Raw genomic sequence first — 21169 nt, forward strand, 5'->3', positions numbered from 1 at the left:
CTTCGAGCCTGCACCGCCATTCAATATGATCATGGCTGATCATCCAACTCAGTATCCTGTACTCCAACTCAGTATCCTGTACTGAGATTGAATGGCAGAGTAGCCTAGATGGGCCAAATGGCCTAATTCTGCTCCTATCTCTCATGAATAATATAAATGCAGGTAGTTGTTCCAGCAAATATATTACTGAGCTTTAAGAGTCATTGAAAACACAAACAAGGGTGGTGAATCTGTGGAATTCTTTGCTACAGCCGGCTGTGGAGGCCGTGTCAATGGATATTTTTAAGGCAGAGATACTGTAGATAGATTCTTGATTAGTACGGGTGTCAGTTTATGGGGTGAAGGCAGCAGAATGGGGTTGAGAATGAAAGCCATGATTGAATGGCGGAGTAGACTTGATGGGCCGAATGGCCTAATTCTGCTCATGGAACTAATGAATTTATGGAAAAAATATCTGTTTATAAACATTGAACCTTCAGCATGCAAACTGAAGACTATCTTCTCTGTTGACATTCATTTGCAATTCATTCAGAAATAGAATACAGATTGTGGAGGTGATGTATAGTATTGAAAAATCCAATATCATTTTTTTGCAGAAGGTTGCCTTCCCTGTACCTCCTCCCTCGACTCTGTCCAGGGACCCCAACAGTCCTTTCGGGTGTAGCAGAGGTCCACTTGCACCTCCTCCAACCACATCTACTGCATCGGTTGTTCCAGGTGTAGACTCCTGTACATCGGCAAGACCAAACGCAGGCTCGGCCATCGTTTCGCTCAGTCTGGCTAAACATACCGTGAATTCCCCCTCTCATTCCCACACTGACCTTTCTGTCCTGGGCCTCCTCCATTGTCCCTCAAATTGGGGGAACAGCATCTTATATTCCGCTTGGGCAGCTCACAGCCCAGTGGTATGAACATTGACTTCTCTAACTCCAAGTAATCCCCGCGTCCCCTCTCTCCCCCACCCTAGACGTCCTGTTAGTTTTAGTGTTCTTATCTTTTCGATATCACTTCCTCCACAGCCAGCAATGGACCATTGTGGGCTCCTTGGCCATCTTCGATCTGGTGCCGGGTTTGATTTGTACTGTATATTTTCATCCCTCTCGTTTCCCTCCACCCCCTGGCTGTCGACCTGAAGAAGGGTCTCAATCTGAAACGTCACCTGTTCCTTTTCTCCAGAGATGCAGCCTATCCCGCTGAGTTACTGCAGCACTTTGCACCTGTCCACGTTCTCCAGAGGTGCTGCCCGATCCGCTGAGTTACTCCAGCACTTTGTGTCTTTCCACACGATCAAGTGTGTGTGTGTGCTGCTAATGGCATCAATGACATAGAAAGCAAAGGCATCTTTGCCTCACTATCAGTTTCATCTTACATTGACTTGTCCATGTCCTCGAGATGCTGTCTGACACGCTGAGTCACTCCAGCACATCGTGCTTGTTTTTGTAAGTCCTCAGGTGCCACAGTGGCGCAGCGGTAGAGTTGCTGTCTTACAGCGCCAGAGACCCGGGTTCGATCCCAACCACGGGTGCTGTCTGTACGGAATTTGTACGTACTCCCTGTTTCCTCCCACACTCCAAAGACGTGCAGGTTTGTAGGTTAATTGGCTTCTGTAAAAAATAGTAAATTGTCCCTAGTGTGTGTAGGATAGCACTAGCGTATGGGGTAATCGCTGGTCGGTGGGTCGAAGGGCCTGTTTCCGCGCTGTATCTCTAAACTAAAAAACTATGGCCAGGTTGAAAATCATCTTCCTAAACTCACTAAGTGGAGATTGATGAACAAATAGACATCATTATTCAAATCTTCCAATGGATGTTATGATTCTGATTTGGTGAGCAGGTTTGAATAATGGTGATACAGGAACATAATTGCTTTTGAGTAAATTTCCTTTCAAACCTCTATCATCAGGGGAATATGCGGCAATTTCCGATTTGCAGAGTTTTTAACAAAATACATTGAGATGGATGGCCAAATAACACTAGTTCCTTTGATTCTTAATGCAGAGATAAATCTCCTCGAAACTACAATTTTCTAAAGCTTCAGTTTTAGAGATACAACGCCGAAACATGCGCTTTGGCCCAACAAGTCCGCGCCGACCAGCGATCCCCGCACATTAACACTATCCTACACACCCTAGAGGCAACTTACATTTATACCTAGCCAATGAATCTACAAACTTTGGTACGGCTTTGGATTGTGGGAGGAAACTGGAGATCCCGGAGAAAACCCACGCAGGTCACGGGGAGAACGTACAAACTCCGTACAGACAGCACCCGCAGTCAGGATCGAACCCGGATCTCTGATGTTGTACGGCAGCAACTCTACCTCTGTGCCAGCATGCCGCCCTCAATACCCTTTCAGTGTCCTGTTCCCGGGTTTAATATTATCTTCCCAAGATCACTAAGTTAAGATTGATGAACAGGGAGATAGACAATATTATTAGCCAAATACCTCAAAGGATGCAAATATTCCAATGGATGTTGTGGTTGAGATTCGGTGAGTAGGTTTGAATAATGGTGATAAAAGAATGTCATTGTTTTTGAGCATTCGAACCTTCATCATGAGGGGAATATGGAGCAATTTCCGATTGGCAGCGATCTCCACAAAATGCATTGAGATGGATGGTTGAATAACATTGGTTCTTTAATTCTTAATGCAGAGATAAATCTCCACTAAACTGCAGTTTCCCTTAACTCGATGTTCAGACCATCCATGCATTGCAGTATTCCATTTGACACATCATCTATCTGGAAGTCCATGTGATTCAGATGCCAATAAATGTTGCACTGAATTTTATGCAAGCTTGTATGTAAGTCATAAGATCAGAAGGTCAGAAGGTCATAAGTGATAGGAGCAGAATCAGGCCATTCAGCCCATCACGTCTACTCTGCCATTCAATCATGGCTGATCTATCTCTCCCTCCTAACCCCATTCTCCTGCCTTCTCCCCATTATCTCTGACACCCGTATTAATCGAATGACAGACTGAGCTGGGACTTGATCCTCATTTTGTGTACAATCAAAGCATCACAATGGCACAGCGATAGAGTCGCTGCCTTGTAGCACCAGAGACTTGTGTTCGATTCTGACCACGGGCGCTGTCTATACGGAGTTTGTACGCTCTCCCCGTGACCCACGTGGGTTTTCTCTGAGACCTTCGGTTTCCTCCCGCACTCCAAAGACGTACAGGTCTGTCAACTAATTGGTTTGGTAAAATTGTAAATTGTCCCTAGTGTGTGCAGGATAGTGTTAGTGTGCGGGGATCGCTGGTCGGCGCCGACTCAGTCTGTTTCTGCGCTGTATCTCAAAACTAAAAGTAAGCCTAGAGGGACTAGAGACGGAAATTAGCTACTGATTGGCTACAATAACCATATAACAATTACAGCACGGAAACAGGCCATCTCGGCCCTACAAGTCCGTGCCGAACAACTTTTTTCCCTTAGTCCCACCTGCCTGCACTCATACCATAACCCTCCATTCCCTTCTCATCCATATGCCTATCCAATTTATTTTTAAATGATACCAACGAACCTGCCTCCACCACTTCCACTGGAAGCTCATTCCACACCGCTACCACTCTCTGAGTAAAGATGTTCCCCCTCATGTTACCCCTAAACTTCTGTCCCTTAATTCTGAAGTCATGTCCTCTTGTTTGAATCTTCCCTACTCTCAGTGGGAAAAGCTTGATCACATCAACTCTGTTCACAACAACAATCTCGCATATTTACATGCAAACGTTAATTAATATGCACCGTCCCTATAAACAAAACATTATTAAGCAATCAATCCACCAATGGCCACACACAATAATTTAGAGAACACTGCACCAGAATTTAGTTTAGTTTAATTTATTGTCACATGTATCAAGGTACAGTGAAGAACTTTTGTTGCGTGCTAACCAGTCAGCGGAAAGACAATACGTGATTACAATCGAGCCGTCCACAGTCTACAGTTACATGGTAAAGGGAATAACGTGAATAATGTTTAGTGTAAGATAAACCCAGGAAAGTCCGATCAAAGATAGTCTGAGAAATAGACAATAGGTGCAGGAGTAGGCCATTCAGCCCTTCGAGCCAGCACCGTCATTCACTGTGATCATGGCTGATCATCCACATTCAGTACCCCGTTCCTGCCTTCTCCCCATATCCCCTGACTCCGCTACCTTTAAGACACTGCCATTACAAGCGATGGGACAGGTCTACGAGGCAAAAGTGAAGAGACAAACGTCAGGCAGAGCCGTGGTAGTCGGGGACTCCACCCTGAGAGGTACAGACAGGGGTTTCTGCGGCAACAGGCGGGAGTCAATTTATCCACTCGAATGTGGACAAATGGATCAATCAGATTGCTGCTGGAAGGAGCTGCAGATGTCTAAAGTTCCGTCGCAGATGTTCAGGTCTGCAGAAGGGTCTCAACCCGAAACGTCACCTATTCCTTCTCTCCACAGATGCTGTCTGTCCCGCTGAGTTACTCCAGCTTTTTGTGTCTAAGTTCCATCAGAATGCTGTTGTCTATTTTGTCTTAACTCAGGATCTGAGACGCATGTGCTTGAAGCCTAGATGCCGCTCAGTTGTGCATTCGTTGTAACGCTGCAATTAATCGGCAAAACTGGTGTTGCGAACACAAATAAAAAGAACTCCAGCAATCTCGATTCCAGTGCAAAAATAAATTGCTGTAAATTGAAGGACATTAATTTGGACAAGTGGTGCTCAACCTCAAATGTCACTTGCAAACAGTGATTGCGTTGCACTGTTTCTGAAGTACCTGTATGTTGGGGACAATCAGAGGCTCCAGATAAAGCAGTCATGTCCCGTCTGCCCCTCGCTTTCCTTCTCAAACCACTTCAGCAGTTTTTGAAAACAAATACCTTTTGAAAGCAAATTCACACAAAGGGTGGTGGGTGGGTGGGTGGGTGGGTGTACAGGACAAGCTGCCAGAGGAGGCCGTTGAGGCAGGGACTATTTGCGTTTAAGAATTGGACAGGTACAGGATAGCGCAAATTTGTACAGAAGATAGAACACATAGAACACACACACACCACACACACACACCACACACACACACACACACACACACACACACACACACACACACACACAGAGACACACACACACACACACCACACACACACCCACACAACACACACACACACACACACACACAGACAGAGACACACACACACAACAAACACACACACACACACACACACCAACACACACAACACACACACACACACAAACACACACACACACACACAAACACACAACAACACACACACACACACACACAAACACACACACACACACACACACACACACCACACACACACACACACACCACACACACACACACACACCACACACATATACACACACACACACACCACACACACACACCACAAACGCATACACACCACACATGCATACACACCACACACACACACACACACACACACACACACACACACCTACACCTACACCTTCTTATACCAAGCCAATGAACCTACAAACCTGTACGTCTTCGGAGTGTGGGAGGAAACCGGAGCACCCGGAGAAAACCCACGCAGGTCACGGGGAGAACGTTCAAACTCCGTACGGACAGCACCCGTAGTCGGGATCGAACCCTGGCCTCTGGCGCTGTGAGGCAGCAACTCTACCGCTGCCCCACCGTGTGCAGTAAAACAAAAACAATGATCTTCGCCAGCAGATGTCGAATGGTATTGTTTTTGCGCTCAATTGGCAGCTGGAGTAACCATTTTTGCTGCGTCAGAGCATAAAGGGGATTTCACCTGCAAACAGGAATAAGTGTCAATTACTGCTGGTACTTATCAGTGGCAGGAGAGGAATGAATTGTACAATGCATCATTGTTAAAACGACTATCTGTTCAGGGGATTAAGATGATGGTTGATGAGTCTAGCTCACCTTTCACCTCCGGGACCCCAGTCCTAATCCAATACGAATCGATTGGTTTACCTTCCGCAGAAGACGATAGTTTAGTTTCGAGCCACTGCGCGGAAACAGGCCTTTCGTCCCAACCGACCAGCGATCCCCGCACACTAACACTGTCCTACACACACACACTAGGGACGAACACTGCAAAACTGTGCAGGAAGGAGAGATGGTTACTAGCTTACTGTCAACACTGAGTGTTTGTGGGAGGAAGATGCAAGATTTGTAAACGCACGACTTTCTTCAAAACTGCAGAGGCCGAAACATTGTGCGTAGGAAGGAACTGCAGATGCTGGTTTAAACCGGAGATAGGCTGCATCCATATCAACTACCAGCATCGGTTATAAAACTGATCCTACTCTAAACCACAGAGAGACATGGAGTGCTGGTGTATCTCAGCGGGACAGGCAGCATCTCCGGGGAAAAAGAATGGATGATGTTTCAGGTCGAGACCCTTCTTCTGAAAGTCTCGTTCCTTTTCTCCAGAGATGCTGCCTGACCCGCTGAGCTACTCCAGCGTTTAGTGTCTATCTGAGATTGAAACATTGGTTTGACTTTGGGCTTGATCACTGAATTGGGCTGCCATCTATGGGTGAGATGGTTTAAATGTCTTCCGATTAATGCCATACTCTGGCTATCAGCCTTCCCCTGTGAATCAGGAGATGGAGGCTTTGGAAATCAGGTTGGTTTCTGCTGCTAACAATGCAAATGGAAATGCCTTCCATAAAGTCATACGTGATAGGAGTAGAAATAGGCCATTCGGCCCGACAAGTCGACCCCGCCATTCAATCATGGCTTATCTGTCTCTTCCTCCTAACCCCATTCTCCTGCCTTCTCCCCATAACCCCTGACACCTGTACTAATCAAGAATCTATCCATCTCTGCCTTGAAGATATCTACTGACTTGGCCTCCACAACCTTCTGTGGCAAAGAATTCCACAGATTCACCATCATGCTTCTCCTCATCTCCTTCCTAACAGTACGTCCTTGAATTCACAGGCTGTGACCTCTAGTCCCAGACTCTCCCACTAGTGGAAACATTCTCTCCACATCCACTCTATCCAAGCCTTTCACTATTCTGTATGTTTCCCCTTCATCCTTCTAAACTCATTCCACATGTAATGAATAATTGATTCACAAGATGTCATTCACATAGAGGCATAGAGTGATACAGTGTGGAAACGGGCCCTTCGGCCCAACTCACCCATACCGGCCAACAATGTCCCTTCTACACGAGTCCCACTTGCCTGCGCTTGGTCCATAACCCTCCAAACCTGTCCTATCCATGTACCTGTTTCTTAAACAATGGGATAGTCCCAGCCTCAACTACCTCCTCTGGCAGCTTGTGAAAAAGTTACCCCTTGGATTCCTGTTAAATCTTTTTCCCTTCACCTTGAACCAATGTCGTCTGGGCCTCGATTCCTCTACTCTGGGCAAAGGACACTGTGCATCTACCGGATCTGTTCCTCTGATGATTTTGTACACCTCTATAAGATCTCCCCTCATCCTCCTGCGCTCCATGGAATAGAGACCCAGCCTACTCAACCTCTCCCTATAGCTCACACCCTCTAGTCCTGGCAACATCCTCGTAAATCTTCTCTGAACTTTTTCAAGCTTGACAATATCTTTCCTATAACATGGTGGCCAGAAGCACCATGGTGCGATTTGATTGAACGTAGAACAGTACAGCAAAGGAAAGGTCACTTTGGCGCTCCACGTCTGCTTAACTAAAAGATCTTCAGTTACAGCAAACTATCTAAATTGCACAAAAGGTATTGGACATTGGAGCAAAGAATCCAAATGAATTGAGTTGCTGAACTCCAACTAGCACTGAAGTTTTTTTGCCACTGGGAGTGATACAGAACAGAAACAGGCCCTTCGGCCCATCATGTCCGCACCGACCAGCGATCACCCCGCACACTAGCACTATCCGACACACACTAGGGGACAATTTACATTTTTGCAGAAGCCAATTAACCTACAAACCTGTACGTCTTTGGAGTGTGGGAGGAAACCGGAGATCCCGGGGGAAAAACCACGCGGGTCACGTGGGGAACGTACAAACTCCTTACAGGCAGCACCCGTAGTCGGGATCGAACCCGGGTCTCTGGCGCTGTGAGGCAGCAACTCTACCGCTGCGCCACCGCATCATAATCTTAAGCACCTCGCTAGGAAACAGCAGACTCTGGTGAGGTACGGCCTGTGCATCATAATGCAGAAGCACTGAGGTAACAATTTGCAGAGGGAGTAAAATTGACAATTCCGTAGACTGACTGACAAGGCCACACACAGTCACCATTTCATCACTCCTGAGTTGCCTTCAGACCTTGCAAGGTGTGAAGTATCTGCACAGTTGTACTGCGGGAGAGGCAGTAGACAGCACAGATACCGTGCAGCCCAAGGGAGCAAGACTATTTGCAAACTAAAGGATGAAAGAAAGGGGAAATGTTTAAAGCAGCCCCAGGTGACTGGAGAGGTATAATCCATCAGGGAAAACTTGCTGGTGTTACATATGGCCTTCAGATCAGGCGGTGACAACAAATGTCTAGAGGAATGGTGGTGCAGTGGTAGCGGTAGAGTCCTCACAGCGCTAGAGACCCGGGTTCGATCCCGACTACGGGTGCTTTCTATACGGAGTTTGTACGTTCTCCCTGTGACCTGCGTGGGTTTTCCCCGGGATCTCCGGTTTTTCCTCCCACACAACAAAGACGTGCAGGTTTGTAGGTTAATTGGCTTGGTGTAAATGTAAAATTGTCCCCCTGGTAGACACAAAATGCTGGAGTAACTCAGCGGGACAGGCAGCATCTCTGGAGAGAAGGAATGGGTGACGTTTCGGATTGAGACCCTTCTTCAGACTCTGTTATTGGAGACCTGTGTTTTTTGCAGAAGTTTCATTCAAAGATTCATAAAGAGACCAGTAGGGATGACCAGAAGATTCATTCATAAAGAGACCAGAAGGGATGACGTTCTGGGATTTTCACAGCAGTCCCGCACAGCAAAGTAATGCCCCCATAACTGTGCATGGATGAATGGCTGCCAGCTGAGCGGAGAGTTCTGAAAAAGTATATCTCCCTCGGGAGCCCAAGTAACTGCAATCATCTTTCAAGATTTTATTTTTACATTGCTGAAATCTGCAAGGCTACGGCAGAATATTGAATTTGATTTTTTTACATCCATACGTTCATACGTTATAGGAGCAGAATTAGGCCATTCGGCCCATTGCCTTCTCCGTCATTTGATTATGGCTGATCTATCTCTCCCTCCTAACCCCATTCTCCAGCCTTCTCCCCATAATCCCTGACACCCGCACTAATCAAGAATCTGTCAATCTCTGCCGTAAAAATATCCACTGACTTGGCCTCCACAGCCTTCCATGGCAATGAATTCCACAGATTCACCACCCTCTGAATAAAGAAATTCCTCCTCATCTCCTTCCTAAAGGAAGGTCCTTTAATTCTGAGGCTGTGGCCTCAGGTCCTAGACTCTCCCACTAGTGGAAACATTGGTTTAGTTTAGAGATACAGCGCGGAAATACACCCTGCAGCCCACCAAGTACGCACCGATCAACGATCACCGCACACTAATGCCCCTGTCCCACTTAGGAAGCCTGAACGGAAACCTCTGGAGACTTTGCGCCCCACCCAAGGTTTCCATGCGGTTCCTGGAGGTTTTTGTCAGTCTCCCTACCTGCTTCCACTACCTGCAACCTCCGGCAACCACCTGCAACCTCCGGGAACCGCACGGAAACCTTAGGTGGGGTGCAAAGTCTCCAGAGGTTTCCATTCAGGTTTACAAAGTGGGACAGGGGCATAACACTACCCTACACACACTGTGGACAATTTACAATTTTACCAAAGCCAAATAACATACGAACCTGTACAATCTTTGGAGTGTGGGAGGAAACTGCAGATCTCGGAGAAAACCCACACAGGTCACGGGGAGAACGTACAAACTCCGTACAGACAGCACCCGTAGTTGGGAGTGAACCCGGGTCTCTGGCGCCGTGAGGCAGCAACTCTACCGCTGCGCCACCGTGCCGACCAGGTTTTGAGAACTGTGTTGATTCTCACCTCAGTTTCTGGGATGGCACCATGATGCAACTGGTAGAACCACTGCCTCACAGCGCCCGCGGCCCGGGTTCAGACCTGTTGCCGACTGTGTGGAGTTTGCACGTTCTCCCTTTGATGTATTCAAGAGAGAGTCAGATATAGCTTAGGGCTAACGGAATCAAAGGATATGGAGAGAAAGCAGGAACGAGGTACTGATTTTGGATGATCAGCCTTGATCACATTGATTGGCAGTGCTGGCTCGAAGGGCCGAATGTCCTACTGCTGCACCGATTTTCTATGTTTCTATGTGACAGCATGCGTTTCTTTTGATTACTCCGGCTTCCTAACACAATCCAAAATCCTGCGGGTTTAGAGATTTTTAGCTTATGTAAATTGACCCCAGTCTGTAGGGAGTGGATGTTAAGGTGGAAAATCACAGAACTGGTGTGATTGGATGCTCAAATTGGTGGGACAAAGGGCCTGATTGTGTATTTCAATCAATTAAAATACTTCATGTAATAACCTTTGAGAGGCGAGAGATTGAAATTGGCAAATAACAGGTTTAATAGGTAGAGCTAAGCATGAATCCTTCCAAAAAAAAAAACACTGCTGGAGAAACTCTGCCAGCCAGGCAGCATCTGTGGAAAGAACTCTCTGTCCAGGGACCCCGACAGTCCTTTCAGGTTAGGCAGAAATTCACTTCCACCTCCTCCAACCTCATCTACTGTATCCATTGTTCAAGATGGGGACTCTTGTACACCAGCGAGAGCAAATGTAGACTGGGCCATCGTTTCGCAGAACACCTTCACTCAGTCCACCTGGACCTACCCGATCTCCCAGTTACTCATTCCCACGCTGGCCTTTCTGTCCTAGGCCTCCTCCATTGTCAGAGTGAGGCCATACGCAAATTGGAGGAACAACATATTTTGCTTGGGCAGCTTACACCCCAGTGGTATGAATATTGTCTGAAGAAGGGTTTCGGCCCAAAACGTTGCCTATTTCCTTCGCTCCATAGATGCTGCTGCACCTGCTGAGTTTCTCCAGCATTTTTGTCAACCTTCGATTTTCCAGCATCTGCAGTTCCTTCTTGAACATGAATATTGTCGGGTAACCCCGGCATTGCCTCTCTCTCTATCCCTCTCCCACCCAAGTCGCACTAACTTCTTGTTTTCATGCGACAAACCATTAACAATGGCCTATTTCCTTTATATAACATATAACATATAACAATTACAGCACGGAAACAGAAACGGAAACGGAAACGGAAAGTATCATCGTTACTTTTTTGCAAGTCTTTAATTCTTTGTTCTTTATCTCTCTACATCATCGTTTATAAATCTCTCGTTTCCCCGCACTTTCCCCTGACTCTCAGTCTGAAGAAGGGTCTCGATCGGAAACGTCGCCTATTCTTTTGCCTCCAGAGATGCTGCCTGTCTCCTCTGAGTTACTCCAACTTTTTGTGTTTTATCTTCGAGAGAAAAGGAGACATGGCTTTCCAGATTTCTAACTCTTCTTACATATGTCAAGGACATTTTCCAGGGACAAAGGTGGAAATGATACTGAATTTTAGAAATGAAATCCAATTGACATTTGCTGTCATATCATATTGTTGGCACGTTGAACAGAGGAGGAATTTTCCACCCATAGTCAGACTAGCCTTTGAATTGGAAGCAACCTAATCTCCAGTAAATTGGCTACACTGGACGTGTAATTTAAAATACGTCACACATAGCAGGAGTAATTGATATTAACTTGAAATAAATTGATATTTCTGTCAATGTAGCACTTTTAATGACCTCAGAGCCACATAAATACTTGGCAGCTAATTAACCACCTTTGAAGTATTTTAAATACTTTTTAAATACTTTTAAATGGAAGAACTGCCATGAGGGAAGGGGGTGGGGGTGTTGAACAATGGGGAACCTAGCATTGAAACATTGTCGGTGTACTTTATGTACGGACTATTCGCATACACTGGGTGTGCAAAACAAAGAATTTTACTGTGACCATAGCAACAGTGAAGTAAGATATTAAATGACTCTCTTCAGAATGGTGCAATATTCAAGGGCCTGTTTCCACGCTGTATCTCTAAACTAAACTAAACTAAACTATAGAGGCTTCGATGTTGTTCTGAAAATTATTTTGTTATACAGTAGATGATGTGGATAGTGAAAGCTTTATAAAGGTGATTTTCCAGGGCATTGAATGTCATGAGTAATTCTGGAACAAAGCATGTGGGCTTTGATGTTGTTCAGAACTTTATTAAATGACAAAATACCAAGGATTGTAGATAACAAAGGCTATTTGGCTGAGAGTCAAAATCAGTCAATTTGGAAAGGGGGATCCAATTTGTTCATTGATTTTCAAAGGGTACATATATTCCGAGAGGGCAGATAAGAGTAGGAACAGCAGTGGGAATTTAATTTTGAGATACAGCGCGGAAACAGGCCCTTCGGCCCACCAAGTCGTACCGACCAGCGATCGCTGCACACTAACACTGTCCTACACGCACTAGAGACAATTTACATTTATACCTAGCTCATTAACCTACAAACCTGCACGTCTTTGGCGTGTGGGAGGAAACTGAAGCACCCGGAGAAAAACCCACGCAGGTCACGGGGACAACGTACAAACTCCGTACGGACACTTCAATGTTATTCTAATTGTGCATTAACACTCTAAGGGCGATTTACAGCAGACAACTAACCTAAAAGCGCGCACGTCTTTGGAATGTGGGAGGAATCCGGAGCACCCGGAGACAACCCACGCGAGAACGTGCAAACCTCGTGCAGACAGCACCCGTAGTCAGAATCGAACCTGGGTCCCTGGCGCTGTGAGGCAGCAACTCTGTCGCTACACCACCATGCTGCCCAAGTGTGGGAATGGAGCCCTTGAAGTTGGCGTGGGCATGAAGGGTCACCTCATGTACTGGACCCGAATCAGGAATCACCCTCTATTGAGCATGTGGATAGTTTAAACCTAGCCTCCACTGGAGTGAGATTGAGCTGACTTTGCAGTGTATTGTGTGTCTGTGTTACAGGTGACCGAGACTCGAACTGGACCGTTGGGATGTAGCAGCTACGAGAACCTTGACTCAGTGAGTTCTGTCCTTCTGCAGAGTCCTGAGAGCAGGCTGCATTTGCAAGGTGGGTACAGTATGGTATGGTGTGGCATGGCATGGTATGTTATGGTATGGAATAGTTTGCCATGTTATGTTATGGCGTATTATGGTATGCTTTATGGTATGTTATGTTATGGTACGTTAAAGGCAATAGACAATAGGTGCAGGAGTAGGCCATTCGGCCCTTCGAGCCAGCACCGCCATTCGCTGTGATTATGACTGATCATCCACAATCAGTACCCCGTTCCTGCCTTCTCCCCATATCACTTGTCTGTGATATCTTTAAGAGCCCTATCTAACTCTCTCTTGAAAACGTCCAGAGATTTGGCCTCCACTGCCTTCTGAGGCAGAGAATTCCACAGATTCACATCTCTCTGGGTGAAAAGGTTTTTCCTCAACTCCGTTTTAAACGGCCTACCCTTTATTCTTGTTATGTTATGTTATGGTGTATAATGGTACACGCAAATGCTGGAGAAACTCAGCGGGTGAGGCAGCATCTAAGGAGGGAAGGAATAGGCGACATTTCGGGTCGTGAACCTCCCCCACCTGAGGTCATCTGTTGCCGGCCATTATTTGTCCTAGTCTTTTCTTGCTTCCACTTACTGAGGAGCAGTTTACAATGGCAAGCCCAGTCATCTCTGGGGATGTGGTTCGCGATTGGAGCATCTGGGGAAAATAACACAGGGAATGCATGCAAACTCCACACAGAAAGCATTCAAGGTCAGCTTTAAACACAGGTCGCTGGAGCGGTGAGGTGGCAGCTACTCTGCTGTGTTGAACACTTATCATTTTAATTACATTGCATTCCTGTTATACTTGCAAGGAATTTAGCATTATTGGCCTGGACACAATTTCTTCACAGCGAGTCTGAGCAAGTTGTATTTCAGTTCATGTTCAACAGAGTGGAGTCTAAATTGAGCAATTACCCCACCTTAGTTGCAATTACTCTGGTTTAATTTCCGGTACATTCTCTCATCAAACAACAGATGTATTTTCCCCACCCCGCCTGTATGCATCAATGCAACAGTGCAGATGCTGGTTTGTACCCAAGATAGCCACAAAAATGCTGGAGTAACTCGGCGGGTCAGGCAGCAGCTCTGGAGAAAAGGAGAAGGTGATGTTTCAGGTTGAGACCCTTCTTCAGACTGAGCTTTAGAGGTGGGGGGGTTTGGGGGAGAAAAAGCTGGACGTGAGAGCAGGCCAGAAAAGGTACAGAGAAGGCTCACCAGACTGATTCCTGGGATGTCAGGACTTTCATATGAAGAAAGACTGGATAGACTCGGCTTGTACTCGCTAGAATTTAGAAGATTGAGGGGGGATCTTATAGAAACTTACAAAATTCTTAAGGGGTTGGACAGGCTAGATGCAGGAAGATTGTTCCCGATGTTGGGGAAGTCCAGAACAAGGGGTCACAGTTTAAGGATAAGGGGGAAATCTTTTAGGACCGAGATGAGAAAAACAATTTTCACACAGAGAGTGGTGAACCTCTGGAATTCTCTGCCACAGAAGGTAGTTGAGGCCACAGTTCATTGGCTATATTTAAGAGGGAGTTAGATGTGGCCCTTGTGGCTAAAGGGATCAGGGGGTATGGAGAGAAGGCAGGGACGGGATACTGAGCTGGATGATCAGCCATGATCATATTGAATGGCAGTACAGGCTCGATGGGCCGAATGGCCTACTCCTGCACCTATTGTCTATGTTTCTAAAAAATCAGGGCTGTCACCAGATGACCTGCGGAAGGGTGGAGCCCACAATGGTCCATTGTTGGCTGGGGAAGATATGCTCATGAGAGGGGTACATGGATGTGAACAGAGGATCTAGTAGGATGACTAGAATGGGGAAGGGGGGGAAGAAAGAATGCAGGAGTTACCTGGAGTTAGAGAAATCAACCTTCATACCGCTGTCCAAGCGAAATATGAGGTGCTGTTCCTCCAATTTGTGCTGGGCCTCACTCTGACAGTGGAGGAGGCCCAGGGCAGAAAGGTCAGTGTGGGAATGGGGAAGGGGAATTGAAGTGTTTGGCAACCGGGAGATCATGTAGGCCAAGGTTGACTGAGCGGAGGTGTTCGGCGAGACTGTGTACAGGCACGGTGTTTGGTCTGGTGAACACGGTATGTCCCTGCTTTAGCCTCTCTGGAACTGTTGGCAGGTAATTGAGAGGCATCATCTGAAGAAGGGTCTCGACCTGAAACGTCAACTATTCCTTCTCTCCAGAGATCAAGTCAAGAGTCAAGTGAGTTTATTGTCATGTCCCAGATAGGACAATGAAATTCTTGCTTGCTGCAGCATGATAGAATATTTTAGGCATAAATACAGATCAGATCAGATCAGTGTGACCATATACCATAGAATATAGTGTTTAAGAAGGAACTGCAGATGCTGGAAAATCGAAGGTACACAAAAATGCTGGAGAAACTCAGTGGGTGCACCATGATATGTGGAGCGAAGGAAATAGGCAACGTTTCGGGCCGAAACCCTTTGGGTTGCCTATTTCCTTCGCTCCATAGATGCTGCTGCACCCGCTGAGTTTCTCCAGCATTTTTGTGTACCTTCCATAGAATATATATACACACATAAATGCACAGATAAAGTGCAATAGGCTGTTATAATTCATAGTTTGTTTGAAGTTGTGTTTAATAGTCTGATGGCTGTGGGGAAGTAGCTATTCCTGAACCTGGATGTTGCAGATTTCAGGCTCCTGTACCTTCTACCCGAGCGGAGAGATGAGTGCGCGGCCAGGATGGTGTGGGTCCTTGATGATGCTGCCAGCCTTTTTGAGGCAGCGACTGCGATAGATCCCCTCGATGGTAGGGAGGTCAGAGCCGATGATGGACTGGGCAGTGTTTACAACTTTTTGCAGTCTTTTCCGCTCCTGGACGCTGCCTGTCCCGCTGAGTCACTCCGGCTTTTTGCATCTATCGTTGTTCAGGGTCCTGCTTGGCACACAATTACTGTCCTGAAGGAATTTTAAATTACAAAAGAGCAAAAAAGATGGCAGTAGGGTTTGTTCCCTAATTAGAGTCATGGACAGGAATGGAGAAAGGATAAAATTTCACACTCCATCATCCAAAAATAGACGATAGTTATTATTCCTTGAACCCTTTCAAATTCACTTCTATCCTGGTAATTGTGCCGTGACTGCAGAATTGATGAGAGGTTGTATGAAAGGCCAGCATCTAATTTGTTAATGTTTGGGCATTGGAAAAACAAGACTTAATAACACTGCTCTTGCATTCAATTAGCTAAGAGGCTCTCAACTTGTGATGGATATTTCAATTAAAATGATGAATTGAGGTTTAGATGTTTATGCCACAAGGTCTGTATAGAAATGTCCAAGAGAAGTATAGCAGTGTTGAATCGTGAAAGGCCTGGATAGAGAGGTTGTTTTTCAAACTAGGTTTAGAGATTCTGTGTGGAAATCCGGCCCTTCGGCCCACCGAGTCCGCACCGACCAGCGATCCCTGCACATTGACGCTATCCTACACACACTAGGGACAACTTACAAGTATACAACCCCAAGCCAATCGACCTGCAAACCTGTACATCTTTGGAGTGTGGCAGGAAACCGATGATCTCAGAGAAAACCCATGCAGGTCACGGAGGGGAAAGTAACTGTTTCATAGAGTAGACTTTAAAAAAAAAAATATTTTATTAGAAGTAAGTACAATCATATGGCACCAAAGTGCCTAATATATATTTTCATAATACATTTTATGTACAGCTTCTTATTTCAAAGGTTCAAAGGCTCAAAGGTTCAAAGGTTGATTTATTGTCACATACACCTAGATGTAGTGAAATTCTTTTTGCCAATGCAGCACATAAAAAAGAATACAAACATAACAATAATAAATAGCTTTAGCATAAAAACATCCCCCCACAATGGTTCCCATTATGGGGGAAGGCACAAAGTCCAGTCCCATCCCCAATGTCCACCCATAGTCGGGCCTATTGAGGCCTCCACAGTTGCCTCTACGGAGGCCCGATGTTCCAGGCCGTCCTCGCCGGGTGATGATGTTCCGGCGTCGGGAGAGTCCTCTCAGCGGCATGGGAACCCTGGAACGGCCGCCTCCCTACTCGAGACCGTGGCTTCCGGAGCCGACAAGGCCGCGCCGAATGGAGCTCAACTGGCGATCTCGTCGCGAGATCCAAGGCTCCCGATGGAAAGTTCAGCGCCGCCGCCCGCAGCCGCTCCTCAGACCCGCAGCTCCGCAACGGACCCAGCTCACCGGAGTTCCAGCTCAGCGACCCAGGCAAGGCACCGCCCGCCACGCAATGGCGCTCCAGCGCTGCACCGCCGTTTTTTGTTATAATAAGAATAAGAAAAATAAATTAGATTGTAAAGGATTGAAAGACGTGAGATATATAGTGTGTGAAGAAGAAGAAAAAAGAAGAATGAATGAAGAAAGTTGAAGAAAAGAAAATAGGAAAAAGAGAATGAGACATAAAGAAAAGAAGTAAGGAGATCATTGTTTATAATCTTCACCGTCCCTCGTCCAGTCCAGAAACAGTTAGCTTTTACAATTGCGTTGCACCATATGATTCCAAAAAGACGACAAATGGAGACCAACTCGTTATGAATTGGTCTGATTTATCTATTAGGAGGAATAGCATTCATAGAGTAGACTTATTATGCCCCTGTCCCACTTAGGAAACCTGAACGGAAGCCTCAGGAGACTTTGCGCCCCACCCAAGGTTTCCGTGGGGTTCCCGGAGGTTGCAGGTGGTTGCCGGAGGTTGCAGGTAGTGGAAGCAGGTAGGGAGACTGACAAAAACCTCCGGGAACCGCACGGAAACCTTGGGTGGGGCGCAAAGTCTCCAGAGGTTTCCGTTCAGGTTTCCTAAGTGGGACAGGGGCATAACTTAGACTTAGGTCCTCCCACACTGTAGAGTGCATTGGGCAGCAAGCTTTCGCCATTCGGTTCGGTCATGTGCGACGTCTTCCACCCTCGATAGGTCAGCGTCCCGGGCTTCCAAATCCTTCTGGAATGTTCCCTCCATGTGAGTTTTGGTCGGCCTCTTGTCCTGTTGCAGTTTCACAGTAGATATCCTCATTTGTGATGTGGTCTCTGTAGCTGGTCTTCAGGATCCTCCTCAAGCAGCGTTGTTGGGATGCATCCAATTTACTTTTCATCTTCACGTTGATTTTCCTTGTCTCACTGGCACAGAGGGCTGTAGGGAGGACTGCGGACTGGAAGAGCTTGGCTTTTAGCATCTTGGATATCCCACCACTAGACCATATTTAGAGTGGAGAAGATTGAACACTGGTGCTGAAATTCTGCAAAGAACTGTTAATTGGGACGAGAGATGGGTGAACAGGGATTGAAGAGAAATGCCACAAGTAGTGCATAGATAATGAGAAATATTTGATCCAGTCATTTCTCACAAGAGATGAAGGGAATGCACTGCCTGAAGGGAGATGGAATGAACTTTATTCATAGTTTGCAAAATAATATTGCAATGCCCTTTAAAAATCTGGTTCATTCAGCCTTTTCCGTGTTCCCACTTCTTTAGTTTAGTTTAGAGATACAGTGCGGAAACAGGCCCTTCGGCCCACCGAGTCCGTACTGATCCCCGCAGGCTAACACTATCCCTGCGACACACCTTGGACAATTTACAATTATACCAAAACCGATTAGCCTGCAAACATGCACGTCTTTGGAGTGTGGGAGGAAACCGGAGGTCCCGGAGAAAACCCACGCAGGTCACGGGGAGAACGTACAAACTTCGTGCAGACAGCACCCGTAGTCAGGATCGAACCTGGATTTCTGGCGATTTAAGGCAGTAACTCTACCTCTGCGCCACCGTGCTGTGAGTTCTAACGAGAGATGAAGGGAAATGCACTGCCTCAAGGGAGATGGAATCAAATGTATGCCTAGTTTGCAAAATTATATTGCAATACCCTTTCAAAGGCTGGTTCATTCAGCCTATTCTGTGTTACCTTTCATTAGTTTAGTTCATCATTAAAAATAATCTTTAGTCAGAGGGTGGTGAATCTGTGGAATTCATTACCACAGAAGGCTGTGGAGGCCACAAGTCAGTGGATATTTTTAAGGCAGAGGTATATAGACTCTTGATTAGTGCGGGTGTCAGGGGTTATGAGGAGAAGGCAGGAGAATGGGGATAGGAGGGTGAGATAGATCAGCCATGATAGACAAAAGTGCTGGAGAAACTCAGCGGGTGCAGCAGCATCTATGGAGCGAAGGAAATAGGCAACGTTTCGGGCCGAAACTCTCCTTCAGACTTCAGACGTTGCCTATTTCCTTTGCTCCATAGATGCTGCTGCACCCGCTGAGTTTCTCCAGCACTTTTGTCTACCTTCGATTTTCCAGCATTTGCAGTTCCTTCTTAAACGATCAACCATGATAGAATGGCAGAGTAGACTTGATGGGCCGAATGGCCTAATTCTCCTATCACTTATTTTGCAATGCCCTTTATCCATCGCTGGTGTGTCAGACGATGTTGGCTTCTGTCGCTGTCCAACATGTTGACAGAATAGTCGCCCGACGCGTCACAGAGTGCATCGCATCGTCGCTTCCATGGATCGCCAAGAGGATGATCCCCGATGGCCTTTATAAGGCTGGTTCATTCAGCCTTCTCTGTGTTCCCCTTTCTCTTCAAAACAATCGCTCACAGTACCATAGTCTGGGAGGTCTCCATGAGGCAATAGTTGCACAGTTAGCAAGAAACAGGCATTAAGTCAGTGAGAGGTAACAGTGGCATTGTGCCTGATAGCTGGATTTGAATCCCTTCCCACCCCTATTATGCTGAGAGCTGTGTTTCCCTGTAGTGTGAAGTCCTACACTAATCACTACACTCGTATCCAATTATAGCCAGAGTCTTTCTCTCACCGAGCATTAAGGGCTCAGTCCGTGGAAGCAGGACCTCCACATTATCAGTCCCTTAGGTGATTTTTCAGCATTTTTGCAAGACCTAATCTATTTTCAGATTATCCAGCCTCCGGAGAGCCGAGAAATGCTGCAGAAATTGGCGTAACTATCGATGATGTGGTTTGAAACTGAACTACTTTGCAGCATTTTATGCCGTTTACTGAGCATTCTGTTTCTGCTGCTTAAATCAATTCCAACGAAATGTGCCGGGGATAAAACTGACGTCGTAGTTTTAGTGGTACAGCCTGGAAACAGGCCCTTCGGCCCACCGAGTCCATGCCGACCAGCGATCACCTGTACACTGGTTTGATCCTACACACTGGGGACAAGTTTACAGAGGACAAGTAAACTTCAAACTTGCACGTCTTTGGAGTGTGGAAGGAAACTGGGGCACCCAGAGAAAACCCACGCAGGTCACGGGGAGAACATACAAACTCCATACAGACAGCACCTGTAGTCTGGATCGAACCCGGGTCTCTGGCGCTGTAAGGCAGCAACTCTACTGCTGCTGCTTAAGTTACATGAATTTTTTACCATTCAGCCAGAGGTTGCTTGTAAAGATGTTTTTTTCCTGTTCTGTATTGGGTGGTGGCAAGAATTCCACAGTTAATTATAAACAGTTTCATCAAGATTTACGAGGATGCCAGACACAGAATGCTGGAGTAACTCAGCGGGTAAGGCAGCATCTCTAGAGAAAAGGAATTGCTGACCAGAACAGAACCAGGGGCCACAGTTTGAGAATAAGGGGTAAGCCATTTAGAACGGAGATGAGGAAACACTTTTTCTCACAGAGTGGTGAGTCTGTGGAATTCTCTGCCTCAGAGGCCTGTGGAGGCAGGTTCTCTGGATACTTTCAAGAGAGAGCCAGATAGGGCTCTTAAAGATAGCGGAGTCAGGGGATATGGGGAGAAGGCAGGAACGGGGTACTGATTGGGGATGATCAGCCATGATCACATTAAATGGCAGTGCTGGCTTGAAGGGCCAAATGGCCTACTCCTGCACCTATTGTCTATTGTCTGATGGTTTGGGTCGAGACCCCTCTTCAGACAGTGCGGCTGTTGCTCGGACTTGGTGGTCCTGAGCTGTAGGGCGAGACTGGCCAAGCTAGGACTTGATTCCCTTAGAGCACAGGAGGATGACGGGTGATTTTATGGAGGTGTATATTATAATAAG

General features: G+C 46.5%; 1 protein-coding gene across 1 annotated transcript in view; it reads left to right on the top strand.

The window, feature by feature from the left end:
* The window catches only part of brinp1 (BMP/retinoic acid inducible neural specific 1), a 195358-nt gene that overhangs the window by 156913 nt on the left and 17276 nt on the right, over nucleotides 1-21169 (top strand). Inside the window, exon 5 of the mRNA XM_033049074.1 lies at nucleotides 13029-13134. Within this exon, the coding sequence (XP_032904965.1) occupies nucleotides 13029-13134 (106 nt within the window). The remainder of the gene's footprint in view (nucleotides 1-13028; nucleotides 13135-21169) is intronic.

This window comes from Amblyraja radiata, chromosome 32 (assembly GCF_010909765.2).
Source record: "Amblyraja radiata isolate CabotCenter1 chromosome 32, sAmbRad1.1.pri, whole genome shotgun sequence".
NCBI lineage: Eukaryota > Metazoa > Chordata > Chondrichthyes > Rajiformes > Rajidae > Amblyraja > Amblyraja radiata.